The sequence below is a fragment of the Poeciliopsis prolifica genome, unplaced genomic scaffold (assembly GCF_027474105.1).
Source record: "Poeciliopsis prolifica strain line A6 unplaced genomic scaffold, Auburn_PproV2 SCAFFOLD010, whole genome shotgun sequence".
Taxonomy (NCBI): domain Eukaryota; kingdom Metazoa; phylum Chordata; class Actinopteri; order Cyprinodontiformes; family Poeciliidae; genus Poeciliopsis; species Poeciliopsis prolifica.
Genome location: NW_026562385.1, coordinates 12,585,876 through 12,602,393, shown reverse-complemented (window position 1 = coordinate 12,602,393; position 16,518 = coordinate 12,585,876). Strand labels below are relative to the sequence as shown.

The window sequence follows — 16,518 nt, the reverse complement described above, 5'->3', positions numbered from 1 at the left end:
ATTTAGCATTTCGTTGGAACAGTCTTGTGGTTTCTTTCAGTGGCTGCTTGACTTTAAACTAGAGCAACTAATATTAGCATGGCAAGAACTTTTAATTTTTAAAGTAAAAATATATGTTGAAAGCGTTTTACGCCAATGAAACAGTTTTGTCCACATTCTAACATTGTTCATTCTCTCTTCCTCCAGCTTGAAGCAATACAAAAACACAACTGGTACCTGTAAGTACATTCACTTTGTCTTCAGTCTTGTCATTGTAACACTTTTCTGTTGTTATTCTTTTTCTTCCTTTTCCTTTTTTCCAATCTCTGTCCTTTATTTATTTTACCAATACTTGAAAACATCGTCTGTCTGGACTTGAGTTGCAGCGCCATGTTTCAGATGTCTCTGGTTCAATGTTTAAGAAACATAAAAAACATAGAAGAGTTTGTTAAACCAGCTCTTATTGTCAGCATCTGGAACTTGAAACGCTTGGAATTCTGCACTGCAGAAAAATCTTACCAAGTGCTTTTGGTCTAGTTGCCTGTGCAAACATCTTGATACACGTGAAATAATTCAAAACTAACTTTCAAGTAACTTTTCAAGATAAAGGAGCTTGTTTTAAGTCACATGTGTCAAACCTGAGGCCCCTGGGCCAAATCTGGCCCGCCTGAAATTTCTATGTGGCCCTCTAAATTCTACACTAATCACTGAGTGTGCTTAAATATTATAGTGTCAATCAAATCAGTTCAGTTTGAATCTGTTTACTGACAAATTATATCAATTTCTCTGTCCAGTTTTATGCAAATCATCATGAAAATTCACAGAAAATCAACCAATCCCTGCCTTTTTGCACTAATGCATAATTCTAGATTTATTAGAAATTTATTGGAACTTTCTTAATCGAACTGAACAGCTGCCTCAGCCTTAATTGATGTCAGATTATAGTTCATGATCTATACAGCATGTAATAAAAGTCACATTTACCATCATAAACAAGCGGAGATATTGCAAATATTTCCAAATTAGCACCACAGACACTTGTTTCCTGCCAGGGGTGGCCGAAACGAGCCTTGCCCGGAGCAGCCGCCGCCTCGCCGGGTGTGCGTGAAGAGGATCCTGTCCCTGTCGGACCTGGACCCAGACGTCCTGGAGAGCATGTACTCTTTAGGCTGCTTCAGAGACCGAGTGAAGCTCACACGGGACCTTACGAGTGAGGAGTGAGTACATGCGACCCGTTCAGCTTCTTTTTCCACTCCGACTCACTGGCGACACGCAGCAGCAGGAGTTGTGAGGCGAGAGAGAATCCTCTAAAGCCTTGACTCGAGTCGCCTCCCTGTCGGTTTTCTCCTGACTGTGTGTTCATGTGTTCTGTTCGTTGTCTCTCTGTTCACTCGTTATCCCATTTGTTTCGATGCAGTCGGGCAGCTTTGTGCTTCATTACCTGCCTGAGTGGACAGTAACAACACTGCTAGTGTCTCCCTCTTTGTCCATCTGTCCACGTTCCTTTTTTCCTCTGTTTGTGGATTTCCACTCACTTCCGTTTGAAAAGCTGCCCTGTAAAAACAAAAAAAGGCTCTAATTTGCGGTTAAATACTGGCGGCTGTGTTGCCAGGACGTTACCGTCTTTGCACAATAAAATTCTGGCAACCTAAACTGCCGGTGTTTCACCATATTTGCTAAAATAGTTTTTGCCAGCTTGTTGCCTTAATCTCACTGCTCTCTGGTCTGCAGGGAGAACCAGGAGAAAATGATCTACTACCTCCTCCTGGACAGAAAAGAGCGATACCCAAGCTGCGAAGATGAGGACCTGCCACCCAGAAACGACCTTGGTAAGAGAAGTTTGTCTTTCGTCTCCTTCTGGTCTCGTGAGGGAAACATGCAAAAACTGTCAGAACCTGTTAGCTTTCCTAAACTCTGATTTAGAAATGCAACAGTCAGAGATTTATGGTTCATTTCCTCCAATGTTGTCCTGCCAAAGCCAACTTTGGTAGATTTATTTCACTCAAAAGCAGTTATAATTGACCAATGCAGACTCTCAGACTAAATCTAAACTTTAGATGACTGGAAGAATGTCCCAGAACAGATTGGACAAAGTTTAAAAGGATAAAGCAACTTTGTTAAAAATGTTATTCTTTCTGTTGCTTTCTGAGTTTGGGCCGAGGTCAGTACATTCTTTTGCTTGTTTGACAAAACATACTGAAAGTGGGTTGAAATTAAATTACAAAAAGAAAAAAAAAAGGAAGAGGGAAAACTAAAATTAACTTTCTGATATAGATGGCTGTTTTTGATACATTGAGAAGAAATAAAACAATAAGATGAAGTCCTGCTGCTGTTGTCTACTACTGATAAATATGTTCCCAATGTCCACATACTTTTTTTAATCTTTTTTTTTCTATCTGTGCCTACAATACATGTTTCTATTCTGCTGTCCCATGACTTGTGAAACTTTTAAAATGTTGCAAAAAAGGAAAACAAAAATAGAGATTTTTCCTAAACAGTGGCATGTGTTTTGCTAATTGTTAATCTCTTTATCTTAAATTTGAAAATAGAATAGATGCACTTTCTAACTTTGAGTGGTCTTCCTGCAGTTGTACGTGGAAGTTGTGCTTCCACAGGATATGCTGTCTGACCGGCCACTGACCAGCTAGAGCTCCTGAAGCTGAAAATCAGCTGAATCTAGATGATGTGTTTGATTCGATGTACTGAAGCAGAAAGTTCAAATTCTGTTTCTGTGTTGTTGGTATTGTTGTCCAAGACCCACCCAGGAAGCGTGTGGATTCCCCGATGTTGACGCGTCACGGTCGGTGTCGTCCAGAGAGAAAGAGCTTGGAGGTCCTCAGCGTCACAGAACAGGGGTCTCCCACCCCACCTCGCAGGGCTCTGGACACAAACGCTCACAGCCAGAGGTCTGAACGGATTTACTGCCACTGTTTCAGAAGCCAACAGAACACGTCTGCATTGCTTCACCTCTGACTCTTTGCGTTACTCTTCCAAAGGTCTCGTTCGGTCAGCGGTGCGTCCACGGGTCTGTCCTCCAGTCCTCTCAGCAGTCCCAGGGTAAGAACTTGACATAACACTGCTCTGTGGTTCCACCTTGAAATAAAACTTTATTTACTGTCACTGAACACAATTATTTCTAAAAACTTTGAGGAAAATGCCATGATTGTGTTTGCAGAAATGTAGTGTCCAGCGCATCACACTCTTCACAAATATTGCACCATTTGACATGATTCCCAATTGTGTGTTAATAACTTTATATTGTAAAACGGTATTTAGACTTAGACTTAGACTTAGACTTGACTTTATTGATCCCTTGGGAAGACTCCCTCAGGAAATTATTTAAAAGCAGATCAACCTGTATATTTGTACACACAAATGAACCTCCTGGCGCCATTTTTGATTCCTGCCAGGAAGTTGTGGTTGTCGTGTAACAATCTGATTGGACGACATCCGTTTTAGCTTTGCACTACACTGCCCCCTATGGGTTTGGCATGTTTGATAGCACGCTCAGAGGAGTATTTTTGCGGGTTGGTGCAGATGAAAACCTTCTGAAACCAATGCCATGTGGAGATTAGTGGCAGGACAGTTTTAACAGCTTCACAGTTAGCACAGCAAGAACAAAGGTGGATCAGTACATAGTTCCAATATTCTGATCTGCAACATTAATGAAATTTAAAAAGTGTTAATTAAGGTTCAGCTTGAACGTGTAGAAACATTTACTTTGATGGTGGTTTAATGGTTGGATGGTGGAAATTTACTCTAAAATATTCCCTATTGTGAGAAGGTGTTAGCTTGAGTCCTTCATATCACTTTATCCCAGACTTTCCTGTCTGGATTTACGCTAGCGGCTCATCAGAACCTGACTTTGAAAGAACCAAGTCTTTCCTTCCTTATGTATTATTAACAACTTTGGCATGCAACTATCAGTTTTGTTTTCTAGGATTAATTTATTGTGATGTGACCTTTGCCTTAGCAATGCTTGCTCAGTCTGTTTGTGCTAGCCATGTTCTTCTGCCTTCCTATCACATCTTCATTTCAAACACATCATGCTGTCCATTTCTCAAAATAGGCAAGAAAAAAACAGCTTTCACATATCTTGTTGATATTTTCTGTCCATGAATCATATTTCACAACCATTGCTTCCTGTCTCATCTGCCCACATCCCTTTCCCTCGATTTTTTTTTTTTTTTTTTTTTGCATCTTTCTCTGTCTGCCCATCAGAGCCCGGTCTTCACCTTTAGCCAATCAGAGGTCACCTCCACTTCCTCCTCCAAAGACCCCAAAGCAGGAAGTGGCACCACTCCTCGGCCCGTCCGCCCGATGCCCGACCCAAAAACCCAGACCTTGCCCTCGAAGGGTCCAGCTGACCGGCCCCAGCTCCACTCCATGAAGTCACTCCCTCTCCAGACTCCACGCTCTCCTTCCCCCTCCCCTTCCCCCATCCTCTCTCCAATCCCGCGGTTCTTCAACTTCCCCTCTCCGTCCGTCTTCAGGTCCAAGAACATCCACTCGTCCTCTAACTCCTCTGCCACCCCTTCCCCTGTGTCACAGGTCACGCCGCAGGGCTCGCCCCTGCCCACCCCGCTCGGCACGCCCGTCCACCAAATCCAACACCCTTCCTCCACCACTCCTCCCTCCTCCTCCTCCTCGTCCTCTTCCTCCAGAGTGGACGGGGCGGGCGGGGCCTCGCTGACCCCGCCCTCCAGTCCTGGAGGGAGTGGCAACTTGGCCGCCTCGAGCTCCACCCACTGGAGGACGAGGCTCAACTCATTCAAAAACAATCTGCTGGGCTCGCCGCGGTTCCATCGGCGCAAACTGCAAGGTGAGCAGAGATTTGAAAAAGTTTTTTTTTGTTTGTTTGTTTTTGTTATTGTCACACTCATATTTACTTTGGAAATTTTTTTATTGTTGTAATGTCGCTTTGTCTTTTCGGGAAAATAAAAATACCCATTAAAATAGTTCAAAGTCATATTGTTGTGTTACTTTTCTATTACTCTTAAACTTATTTATTAGTATATGATGTATTGGTATACATTTTTTGTTTCACTGGAGGAATGGCCAGAAACGTCATGTTGATTCCTTGTACGTCCTTCGACATATGATGACAATAAAGCAGACTTTGGCTTAGGGGGTGAAAAAAGAACCTGTTGTATTCTTTAAATTAGTGCCTCACCTGAGGGCTGACGTCACTTTAAATTCCATCACAATGAGCTTCGTAGCAGCAGAACGGTGGAAAGAGTCTGTGGTAGCATCTCTTCCTATCTAAGGAGCGTGTGCTTCAGGCTTCAGCTGTGTTGAGTAATGCTGCTGCTGTGATAAGATGTAATTAGAACAATTAAATTAGAGTCTGTCATCAAGAATCGCTGGACTTATCTTTCCGCATCTTTCAACCCATCTCTCTGTCTGTGTTTGTTTTAGTCCCGACATCAGAGGACATGTCCAGTCTGACTCCAGAGTCCAGTCCAGAGTAAGTGCGCTCGTGTTTGGTATTTATTTTATTTGTTTTAATGTGTTTGGTAGCCTGGTGAAAACCAGCTCCTTGTACTAATGGTCTCGGCTCACGGCTATTGAAAAAAGATTATTTCCTGGAGGTGTGGGCTCCGATGAAGTTTTAAATTTTATCCAGTCGCTAACGTTGAATGCATCAGCTCGATGCTACATAGCTTACCTGAAATTGCCCAGGCTGTAAACAACCATCCTCCACTGCAAAGAGAGAAGTGCCGAGCCCAATGAGGCGCCTGTTAATGTCAATACAGTATTTGGAGGTGTGACCAATGTGAACCGAACGACCTTGTTCACTTCCTCCATTGCCAACACTACAGGCAGAATACAATTGTAAAACAGCACAGAAAATCAAAATTGTTCACAACTTCTCCTTTTGTAAACTGATCGGCCCAGTTTAAAAATCTACTGGAGGAATCCAAGTAAATGGAAGAAATCCTAGAAGGAGCACTGAAGGGAAATGAAAATGTCGTCGGTTGACAGACATTTTTCATCTCTATTTCAAAATATTGTGAAATTTACCTGGCATGGTTTATGTAACATACAATGCAAAACATGCATTTATAAAAAAAAATTTAAAAAAGGAGATAAAAACTCAATGGTCCCCCCAAAAAATTGAAGCCCTGGGCGACAGCCCGTTTAAGCCCTTTCTAAAGTCTGACGCACAATAAAAGTAATTTTAAATTGGTTCAAAATGATTGTCATTTTTATTTTTTCTTTCTATTGTTTCCAGGCTGGCTAAGCGGTCGTGGTTTGGTAACTTCATCAGTCTGGAGAAGGAGGAGCAGATCTTTGTTCTGATCAGAGACAAGCCGCTCAGCTCCATCAAGGCGGACATCGTCCACGCCTTCCTCTCAGTGAGTGCCATCAGCCATCAACCAGCTTCATGCATCGGTATCGTCTTCTTTGTCTTTTCGGTCTTAAAAGTCTCCATCCGTCGTCTCCGCAGATCCCCTCCCTCAGCCACAGCGTGGTGTCTCAGAATAGTTTTCGGGCGGAATACAAGTCCTCGGGTGGCCCCTCTGTCTTCCAGAAACCTGTCAAGTTCCAGGTCAGATTTCCTTTATTGCACCTTGACTTTAGTTTTTTTTTATCCAGCCAGCATCAACAGAAATTAGGTCACACAGGGCTTCAAAAGGTTCAAAAAGTGGAGCTTAAAGGCCTGTTCTTTGCCCTCGTTTTTTGCAGGTGGACATCGCTTTCTCTGAGGGAGAGAGGGAACGAGAGAGGGAACGAGCGGAGAGGGAAGGACGAAGAGAGATGGGCATCTACAGCGTCACCTTCACGTTATTAGCAGGTGAGCGGCTGAATGATGGAGGCCCTGTCCGCCTCTGGCATCAACATATGACCTGGCCACTTCACTTACTAGTGAGCAGCTAATGGAACAAGTCAAAATAAATTGAGCTTTTGAAAGTTTTAGCCTGAAAAAAACTCCTGTTTTCAGAATCTTTCTTCTGAAGTAAAAGCAGATCTGTTAAAGTCGTACGTGATGCCGGCTAATTTGTGAACAAAGAAATAAAAGGAAACTGTCTGTTTTTGACTATTGTTTATGGAATGTGATCCACATTTACCATGAGCCTCTGGGGTAATACATTTTCTTGCAAAAGAATTCATGCCACTAAACTTAAATTTTTTTCTACAGATTTTGCAATGTTTTTGATGTGATTTCATATCATTTATGGTTTATACAGACCGCGTCAAATTTATCAAAACAAGGAAGTTTGTCTAAAATGATAATTGGCTGTAAATGTTTTTTTTCTCTTTTTTTTTGTTTGAAAGGTTTGATGAACGATAAACACCTTTTGGTGTTTGGTGCCCTTTGCCCTTATTATTAATGTAAAAAGTTAAAGAGATAATGAACACTTTCATGTGATGCTCCACAAACGTACATGGCATATCCTTCTTTCGGAGTTTATTTTTAACAGCTGGGTGACATAAAGGGCTTTTTTTATTTATCATGAAAGAGGATCACCCCTCCCTGTTATCATCTGTAAGCAGGCAGAGCTTATCAGACCGTCCATATTCCAAGCTGCTGATGCGGTGATCGCTGCTGATATCCTGGATCTGTTGGATCTGTTGGGTCTGGCAGTCAACAGATCCAAATGAGTGTTTCTGCTGTGCTTTAAAATGTGCAAAAGGCTGTTGGTATTTGCTTTCATTACAGCGGTAAGGAAGAAGGGTGACAAGCTGGAGTAAACAGAAAAGGTCTCAAATATTATGCCATTCAAGAAGCTTAATGGCTCTTACTGTATTAGAACTGCAACCGGAGATTTCTTGAGAATTCCCCCTTCACTGCTCTGTCTGGGGTTTCTCCCATTGAGATGGATTCCTGCAGTAGAATTTCAGTGACAGACTAAGCTGTGAACAATGACGTTGATTTTCTGCTCTGCTTTAGAAGTGCAGTGTGTAGTTTTAGCGACGGCAGTGGAGGAAGTGAAGGAAGCCGTTCAGTCTTTCTCCGTCACGCTTCCAAATTCTGAACAATCAAAAGCCGGAGTAACAGAAATGTTTAAGTTTACAGAGCAAGTAATTTCCAGTAAAGACTCCTACATACCAGAGCGTACTGTAAATACTTTGTAAAATTGTTTTTTACCCGGCTTTTGAAGAGCTTGAATCAGACTTTCATTTGGTTTTAAAACTGGTAAATCAATCAAGGATTTTTGCTTCTGTACTAAGGCAGTTCAAAGTGCTTTACATCATGAAAACATAAAAATATGCATTTTGTGAAGTGACTTTGTTGAAATCATCATTACACATCCAATATGTTGGTCAATGTTCCATTTAAAAGAAACTCTAAGCAGGTGGGGTTTTCATCTTGATTTAAAGGAACTCAGTGTTTCAGCTGATTTGCAGTTTTCTGGAAGTTTGTTCCAGATTTGCGGTAAAGTCTCTGACATCGCTTGATGAGTAAGGACAGTAAAATGTGGAGTAAAACTGCCTCATAACCGACTCTTGACTCTTCTTTCCCCTTTAGGTCCCAGTCGCAGGTTTAAAAGAGTTGTAGAAACTATTCAGGCTCAGCTTCTCAGCACTCACGATCAGCCATCCGTTCAGGCTCTGGCAGGTGAGTTCCAAACATTCATATACAAAACCTCGTAAAAGTATTCATGTGCCCTGATCCTTTTATAGCATTTGGCCATGTCGAGGACCGTCAATAGGAGCAACTCTTCCATGAAGGCAAGATGTCTAGAGTGAAGGGGATTGAATACAAATAAACTTTGACAATTTAAGAAAGCTCTACAAGCCTTCTTATGCATCATTTCTTTGTAAAGCGATTTGAATAACGGCTCCTATCTGGTGTTGTGTTCCTTGCCTCTCAGATGAGAAGAACGGTCAGCTCTCCCGTCCGCCCAGCGCTCCTTCTCATCAGAACTCCCGGAATTTCGAAAGCGGATCGGATCGAGTGGAGCGGGAGCCCACGGTGGACGGGGTGAGCGGTGGCAGCAGCAGCAGCAGCAGCAACAGCGGCGGGACGACCTTACAACGGCGAGAGTCGGGGAGAGACAAGACCAGACTCCTTTCATCGTCCAATGGGACACAGTCTCACCCGTGAAAAGAATGTTGCAAACGGGAAGAGAGGGTTGACCGCCTGGCTTGCCTCTCTTCCTCCTCTCAGTCCTTCCTGCTTTCTTCCCTTAGCCTTTTCCTTACTTCCTTCCGGGCTTCTGACCTTTAATCCCATTTAAAGGAACGGGAGGCGAGAAGGAGTTTAGTCAAAGATCGTTTAGAGATCCAGAGAATTCCCCCAAAGTGTCTGTCTGTAGTAGGAAGGCGTAGTGGGAATGTAGAACTGAGAAAGCTCACAACCAGGGAAACGAGTCGTCCACCTCCTACAGCAGATCGACAAAGCACAGGACATTTCCAACAAACTACCACAATCAGCAGTTGCTTCAGACTTTGCAGGAAAACCTCCTGGTCATTTGGTCAGGTTGGTTCACTGTGACACCGGCCAACGGCTGAGTGCACCGAAGCATTCCCTCTCATCACTTCCTGCCCATCCAGATTTATCATCCGCATCACTTTTTTTCCTCACCTTTCTAGGGGCGAACAAATGTGTTTTCTCCAAGCAGGCCGAAAACACGAAGGAAAGCTGGCCAAGAATCAGATGAGCTCGGTGATTGTTTGAAGTGGTTTGTGTCCCTAAAGGCTCAGCAAACCCTAACGACACGTTTTCACAATCAAACAGGAATAGAGCAGAGGAGCAAATATCGCCACGGAACGGATCGGCGGTAATGTGGACACCGTGCGTCGGAGTGATGTAACTTTTCCTCAAACGTATGGAGCCCCGTCCCAAGTTATTTCTGAAATACAACGATATGAAGCTATGATACCATATTGCCTTTACAAGAGAAGACAAATGTGGACAACGGTAAGAGTTTAGCCACATTTCAAAGAAAGGAGTCATGCAGCAAGGAGGGTCCCCTACTAGTCTAAAAGCATGCTGGACGAAAAGATGAAGAGGCCAAACATAGAAGGAGATTTCCCTTAATTTAAATGCAGTGGACACACACAAAAAAAAAACAAACTAGGAAGCCAACAACCTTCTCTTTGGCTTATTTAGAAATGAAAAGCAGTTTTTATGTGAATGACTTTTAGAGCCTTTCTTTTACACCATACGTAATCTATATAAATGGAGAAATTGTTTTTGTTTTTTTCTAGTTTCTCCTGTTTTAGAAATTTTAGTTGTTCCTTTTTTAAGTTGGTCTTTCTGAGCCTTAGAACAACTTCTAATCTAAAACACACTCTAGCGCTAATATGAGCTGGTTCCACTTCATATGTGGTCGTTCACTCATACCCCGGCGCAGTACGCTCACTTTCAAATCCCTCGTCATCACACAGGAAGTACCAAGTGCATAACTGATGGACCTGTAAGCTTTTAAACAATTCAACAAGTCGTCAAGTTTTACCTCACCCCGGTCGGCATTAGCTTAGCATTAGCGCATTTTCAGAAATGGCTTTTCTTGAACCTAAACCACAATTTAGTGGAAAAGATTCAGAGATTCTCTTTGAATCTGACCAGAGAAAGTTGTACATCTGACTCATAATGACAGTGATATATTTCAGTCATCTCAGTAACTGCTGTATGCCGCTCGTATTCTGTTTGCACCGAATTCACTTTCCTCTTGCCAGATGCTCGATGGCCCTTCTTCTCTCTACATAGTTTGCGTCTTTTTATACTTGATATTGTTAATGGCAGAACAATAAAGCGTAAAGCTGCGTCCCAAATAGCAGCAGCGAGGAAAATCTGATTGCAGCTTCTATTTCTGTACACGCAAAAGAATTGCGAATGCTGCCCATTCCATGCCAAAGTGGGAGAAAACTGTCTGGCATTTGTTTACACAACAAGGTGAGAAAAATGGGGGAATTAAAAATAATAACTGAAAACAAATACTGGCAGATTCAGCTTTCCTGTAAAGGGCCTAACAGATATTTACGTGTATAACTATTAAATCTGAAAATTGCCTCACATCTGCATTGAATTACATCAGCCGACATCTGGCACCTATTAACAGGTATGTCAGCTTGTTAATGGTTTGGAGTACATTCCACAGTTCCTCTGCATTTCTTGATTTTGCCTCAGAAAAAAGGAGGTTTGATGTCATCAAATAAGTTTACTATTGCCAGGTCCAAAGATCGGGCTTTACTCTGGAAAGTTAATGATGGATTTTCTTCCACACTTTTCAGGTTTTTAGTTTCCATTTGAAAACAACCACACAGAGAATCCACTCCTAAATTTCTTCATAACATCAGGAGTCGTAAATCTCAGCCCCCACCGCCAATCCACTAGAGTAGATTGTCTCAAAATGAAAAAAATAAATAAAAATGCTGAAATTATATCTATAGAATCAATGCAATAGTAGTAAGGACATTGCAACATCAGTCAAATACCAACCTTACTCAATCTCACTCTATTATGTCCTCCCTGGTGAAAATTTAGTCCACTGACATGCATAAAACAAGAAGAAAACTTTAGGTTTGGCCTTTCTTTTTTGACCAACACGGGTCCAAATGTACCCCAGAGCTCAGTTGGATCATACATGTATGCAAAAAGTAATAATCACAAAAGAAACGTACCCCATCGTGATACAGCAGAACAATATAAATGCCACATCCTTGATCCCAATGCACCTTCACTAGTCCTAACAAAGCACAAGAAAAGCCACACAAAATGTGACGAGGTTTGGTACTTCACAAAAACCTGCTTTGTTTCCTCATATGTCGACTCAAATAAAATGACTTTGTTTGATTTTTTTTTCAATATTAAAATGCAAAGAAAAGACTGAAAAGAACCTTTAGCGTTGTAAGGATGGGATGCTTGATAACCGAGCCTCATGTTTTGGCAAATTTGGACATGACGTGTGTCCACTTTGTTTACAAAAATATCTAACGGACCTGAAACGACTATAAGATGTCTGTGGACGTCCCGTCTTTGGAAGGCTAAAGCGGCTAATTTACCAGCTTTTGCTACATTGCGGTGTCATGGAATTGATGGCCACGTTATGTAAAACCCGGCTGACATTTTTGTGTTTTTAACATAACTTTAACCAAAGGTCCACTACAATCAATTTTTTGCTTGCATTGAAATAACTAGCCTTCAACAAAGGAGGAAAACACAATTCTGGTCTTGCTACAACGGCTAAAGCCGAAGTTATAATTTATCTTAGACATTAATAAGTAAATAATTGTCCATTACTGGCTTCTTGAGTCAGTAAATAATGACTCCAAGAGGCTCAGTTGAGCGTTATGAAGTGGAAATGTGAATAAAAAAATTCAAAAAGTGATTTAAAATTTCAACAGTTTTTTTTTTTTAAACCATTCCTATTCCCAAAGTCTAGATGTTTTACGTCTCACTGAAAAAGAATGAAGGTTGGGAATGTTTACAAGAAAGCTGAGGTGAAAGATCCAACATGCTCAGGTGTGTCTGTCGTCACTCTGTACTCATGCTGCCTGGGTAGGAAAAATGAAGCCAAACCGAAGAATGAAATGTTCCTGGTCTTTTTTTAAAAAATTTTTACCATCTCCTCCCTTTTATTGCACCGGTCTCTCTATATATGTAGGTGTTTTTCATCGATGTATTTAACGCAAGCATAAATGAGCGTGGAACTAATTATTTGAATGTAAAAAAAAAAAAAAAGTTCTTAAAATCACTGCACCAGATTTTGATCCATATGTATTTATTGACGTTTGAAGTATTGAAGTTGTACTTTTATTTTCATTTTTATTTGCTTTGTATTGTTTGAAAGTAGTGCCCCCTCCACCCCCCCATGCAGGGATTTTAAGACTAAACCAACGTCTGTAACTGAAAAATAACTTAATTTGACACTGAGATATTTTATGCCAAAATATGCTTTTGTCTCCAATGTATATTTCTGTATCTTCTGTTGAGTTTGGTATTTATTTATCATCATCTGTGTGTGTCACCATAGATATTCACCTTTTACAAAGCTAAACCAAAAGTTCATCTACACTCTGACATTTTAAGAGGACTTACTTGTATGTCTTAAAGGAGCTTTAGTGATAGGTAGGTAATTATCCGAGGCTTCATTTTAGTTTGCCGTGTTTGATTTTTATCACCGCCTCAGACGAAACGGAGATAACAGGTTACTAGAATGTTGTATGGCTACTTTAAAGAATTCCTTTGTCGTTCTGCCGGGACACAGAGGAAGTTTTAGACATTTTGTTCATTGTGGAACGAGTCCCAAAGCAGATTATTCATTAGGTGCTACGGCTCTCGTGACATAAAGAATAACATATTCACAGCTATGCATGATGTCCACAGAGGAAGCCATTTATTTTATTTGTCTGATCTCGTTTTCAAGATAAAAAAATAAATAAAAATTGTTGATCTAATACAACTTCGTAACTACAACAGGATCTGACTACACAACAAAAAGAAAAGCATTTTCACGACTATGCAGATCCACAGATACAGACGCTCTTTCCCTTTCATAAGGTTTTGCCTCCACTTAATGTCGGTTCTGTTGAACAGCTGTTTTGGTCTTTGAGGCAGTGGCTCCCCACAAATTTGCAACAGCGTATCATGGCCCTTGTAGGTAAATTTTTTTAAATGAGTAGTAAATTTATGCCAAAATAAACTCCAAAATTTAAAGATAATATCAAAAATGTCCTAGAAAACACATGGAAATTTGTGAAATTGAAAACCTAAAAAAATTCTAGAGAAAATTTGGACATTTCTCAGTTTCAAAAGTCAAAATTTGCATGAAAAAAACTAAACTAGTTTTTTTTTCTTCCTCTATTTTACCCCCCCCCCCCCCTACCTACAGTATGCCCAAATACGCCGTCATAAAAATTTGGCGTTTGGGGGACCAGAAACGAGAAATTTTGAAAACGCTGATGTCATGACTCTGTGTGGCCATGCGGCCACATGGCATTAACTATGATGTCACAACTCCAGCTCTCTTTACCCCGCATGCGCCTCATTGTCGCAAATATAAAACTTACCACATTCTGTTTTTTGCGCCATAAGCTGGCAGCGTTACAGTGCCACCAAATGGCCCGGCATACCAACTACATTATTTTCTGTTGTGTTCAATTAAAAACATTTTTAAGTAAATAAAAGAAGAAATCGATCTTTACAGGGCCTCAAATTGCCGCTAAATTCTTTTCCACAAATAGCTGGCTGTGCTCTGCATTTAGAGCCAATTGACACATTAGCATGCTATCATGCTAAACATAACCGTTTTTTATTAATAAGCTGACATGGTGAGGGCAGAGTTGTCATGTTCATAGTTTTGTGTACTTTTTGCTTAGTCTTCAAAATCTCTTAAATTTCACTCATTCTCTTGACTTTTGTCAACGTTGCCCTTCAACACATCTGGTTTCGAGAGCTTCAAACCTAGAGGCAAACTAAACCCTTTGTGAATGTCTGCTGCGATGGATGCACCATAGACTCAGGTGAAGCTGTGTAGTTTCAAAACAGCTTCGGGGAGGAATTGTAAGTTCTTGCGGTAAGCCGGCGCTTGGTAGCGATGTTAGCTATATGGTGGACGTGCGTTTTAGTCTTCTGGTGAATGCATGCGCATTTGACGCCTGTGGTGACCCCGGAGCACAAGGCCCCTGTCCAAAGGGCAGAGGTCAAACAAGTCCCAAGTTACAGATTTCCGTACCTATTTTAAAACGCCAACTTAGAATGTAATTCAGAAGAAAGAGCAAACCCAACTGAAGCTATAGAAGGTAGCTAATCAGTGACAGAACTTACTTACCTTATATCTTGTACATCTTCCCATTCCGTCTCTTTGTATTTCAATCCCCACTTTCCTCCTAAATGCACATAACACACCCTCTTATATAATCACCTTTCTTGTATACATTTTCTACACTATATACTTTGATGCAGATGCTGTATACGTTTGTATACACTGTGTGCCTGTCTCTGTCGCCATTGTATGCCATTCATAGCTATGTAGCATTCACTATGTTTTAATGACTCTGTAGTCATCATACAGCTCTTCTTCTCATCATTATTACTCATTCTTCTTCTGCAGTCATAAGAGAAATACAACTACAATATCTGCAGACCTTCCACCCTCTTTCCAACTTCAAATTCCCTCCACCCTCGCTTCCGTTTCACAACCCTCACTCCTCCACACCGATTCACTCAGTAGACAAAAAAAAAGAACGACTTTTCACTCTAAAAAAATTCTTGAACAAAGGGGAGTCAAAGAGGGAGTAGGTGTCACAGGCGGTCGAGAGAGGAGCTAACGCGATTAATGATGATGATGACGACAAAGAGAAATGTCTGTAGTACAATTATTCAAAAGGAAAAGTGCACTATTATGACTATGATTATTATTGCCTGTGAGAAATGCTGTTCAATAAACAATGGAAATGTATGTTGGAGTTTGGGTTTTGTTTTGTTGAATAATTGCTACGGTTTAACCTTCCCACTGGGTCTGTTTGATCCAGCAAGCTTTTCACCCTGTATGCAGTCCAGCAGGGTCACACCTCATACCCTACCTTTGGGCTTTTATGAGGTTTTGGGGGTTGTTTTAGTTTTGGTAACTGACAGTTGGTGAAGTAAACTGACCCTATGTTAAAGGTAATTGGTCCTAAACCTTCTAATTGGCATTGCCATCTTTGGTCTTGACAAACCATCTGGCATCCAACTAGACTGCCAATGGTCACTACCAGATTTAAGCATGGACTTTGACAAGCCCAGTCCGAACCGAAACTCAACAAAGTTCTATTTGAGATTGTATCAACTGATTGATTGATACAATCAATTACATCAAATGGTCCAGGTTCGGAAGAAGCCCCAGACCACCATCCTGCCACGACCACTTCTGAGTGTTTGCACAATGTTTGTTTCTGAAAAGATGTTTAGTCTTTAATTTTGGCCTTGAATCGCTCCCACTGAAACAACTTTTACATACTTTTGGTTTTGTTAAGTACGGACCTTAGCTGGGATTTAGTCATCTGTGGTGGAGTAGAAGTTATGAGATCAGGTGATGGTTTTACAATAGGGGCAAACATATTTTCAGTTAAGAGGGAGATACCAGTTAAAATATCTTGCTAAAATATCAGTCCAAAATTCAAAATTGCTGAATTTTGGACTGTGGACAGCAGAGTAACTCCAAAGAACCAGGCTCCAGGCTGGGATTCGAACCTACAATCGTCTTGTTACAAAAACAACAGTGCTAACAACTCTACCACCATGCAGTCAGTTATATTTGTCAAATTAAAAATAGTTTAATGGTCTGCAAAACTTGGATTTAATGTCAAAATGTTTGCTAGGTCTGGCAGATTTACACTTCAACTAATCTTTGAATTTGACCAACATCTGAATTCAAGTAATGTTTCCACTTTGCGACCAGTCCCAACTAAAGTCTGACAAAGAATCTGTTTAGCGAGGTAAATATTAAAATCTTGGGAAGGACATGTTCGAAGGAAAACAAAATGATCTTTTTTAGGAGGGAGGTGAATAGCTGTGTTTGACCCAGAACTTGCAAATTACCTGACCCAGAACATTGTGTGCAATTAACCCAATAGCTGAGCCACTTGTTTACATCAACAATC

At 41.0% G+C, this 16,518-nt stretch overlaps 1 protein-coding gene across 3 annotated transcripts in view; it reads left to right on the top strand.

Annotated features, from left to right (window-relative positions):
* The window catches only part of LOC129363156 (serine/threonine-protein kinase BRSK2-like), a 30,067-nt gene extending 14,732 nt beyond the window's left edge, over positions 1-15,335 (top strand). For 2 of the 3 annotated variants that reach the window (XM_055035049.1, XM_055035051.1), the window contains 12 exons: positions 187-218; positions 1,032-1,196; positions 1,711-1,808; positions 2,735-2,885; positions 2,976-3,036; positions 4,201-4,801; positions 5,398-5,446; positions 6,215-6,338; positions 6,431-6,532; positions 6,670-6,778; positions 8,456-8,545; positions 8,802-15,335. In XM_055035049.1, coding sequence (XP_054891024.1) covers positions 187-218; positions 1,032-1,196; positions 1,711-1,808; positions 2,735-2,885; positions 2,976-3,036; positions 4,201-4,801; positions 5,398-5,446; positions 6,215-6,338; positions 6,431-6,532; positions 6,670-6,778; positions 8,456-8,545; positions 8,802-9,034 — 1,815 coding nt within the window. In that variant the 3' untranslated portion in view covers positions 9,035-15,335. The remainder of the gene's footprint in view (positions 1-186; positions 219-1,031; positions 1,197-1,710; positions 1,809-2,734; positions 2,886-2,975; positions 3,037-4,200; positions 4,802-5,397; positions 5,447-6,214; positions 6,339-6,430; positions 6,533-6,669; positions 6,779-8,455; positions 8,546-8,801) is intronic. The other variant, XM_055035050.1, reaches the window with a different exon arrangement.
* The last annotated feature ends 1,183 nt before the right edge of the window (positions 15,336-16,518 follow it).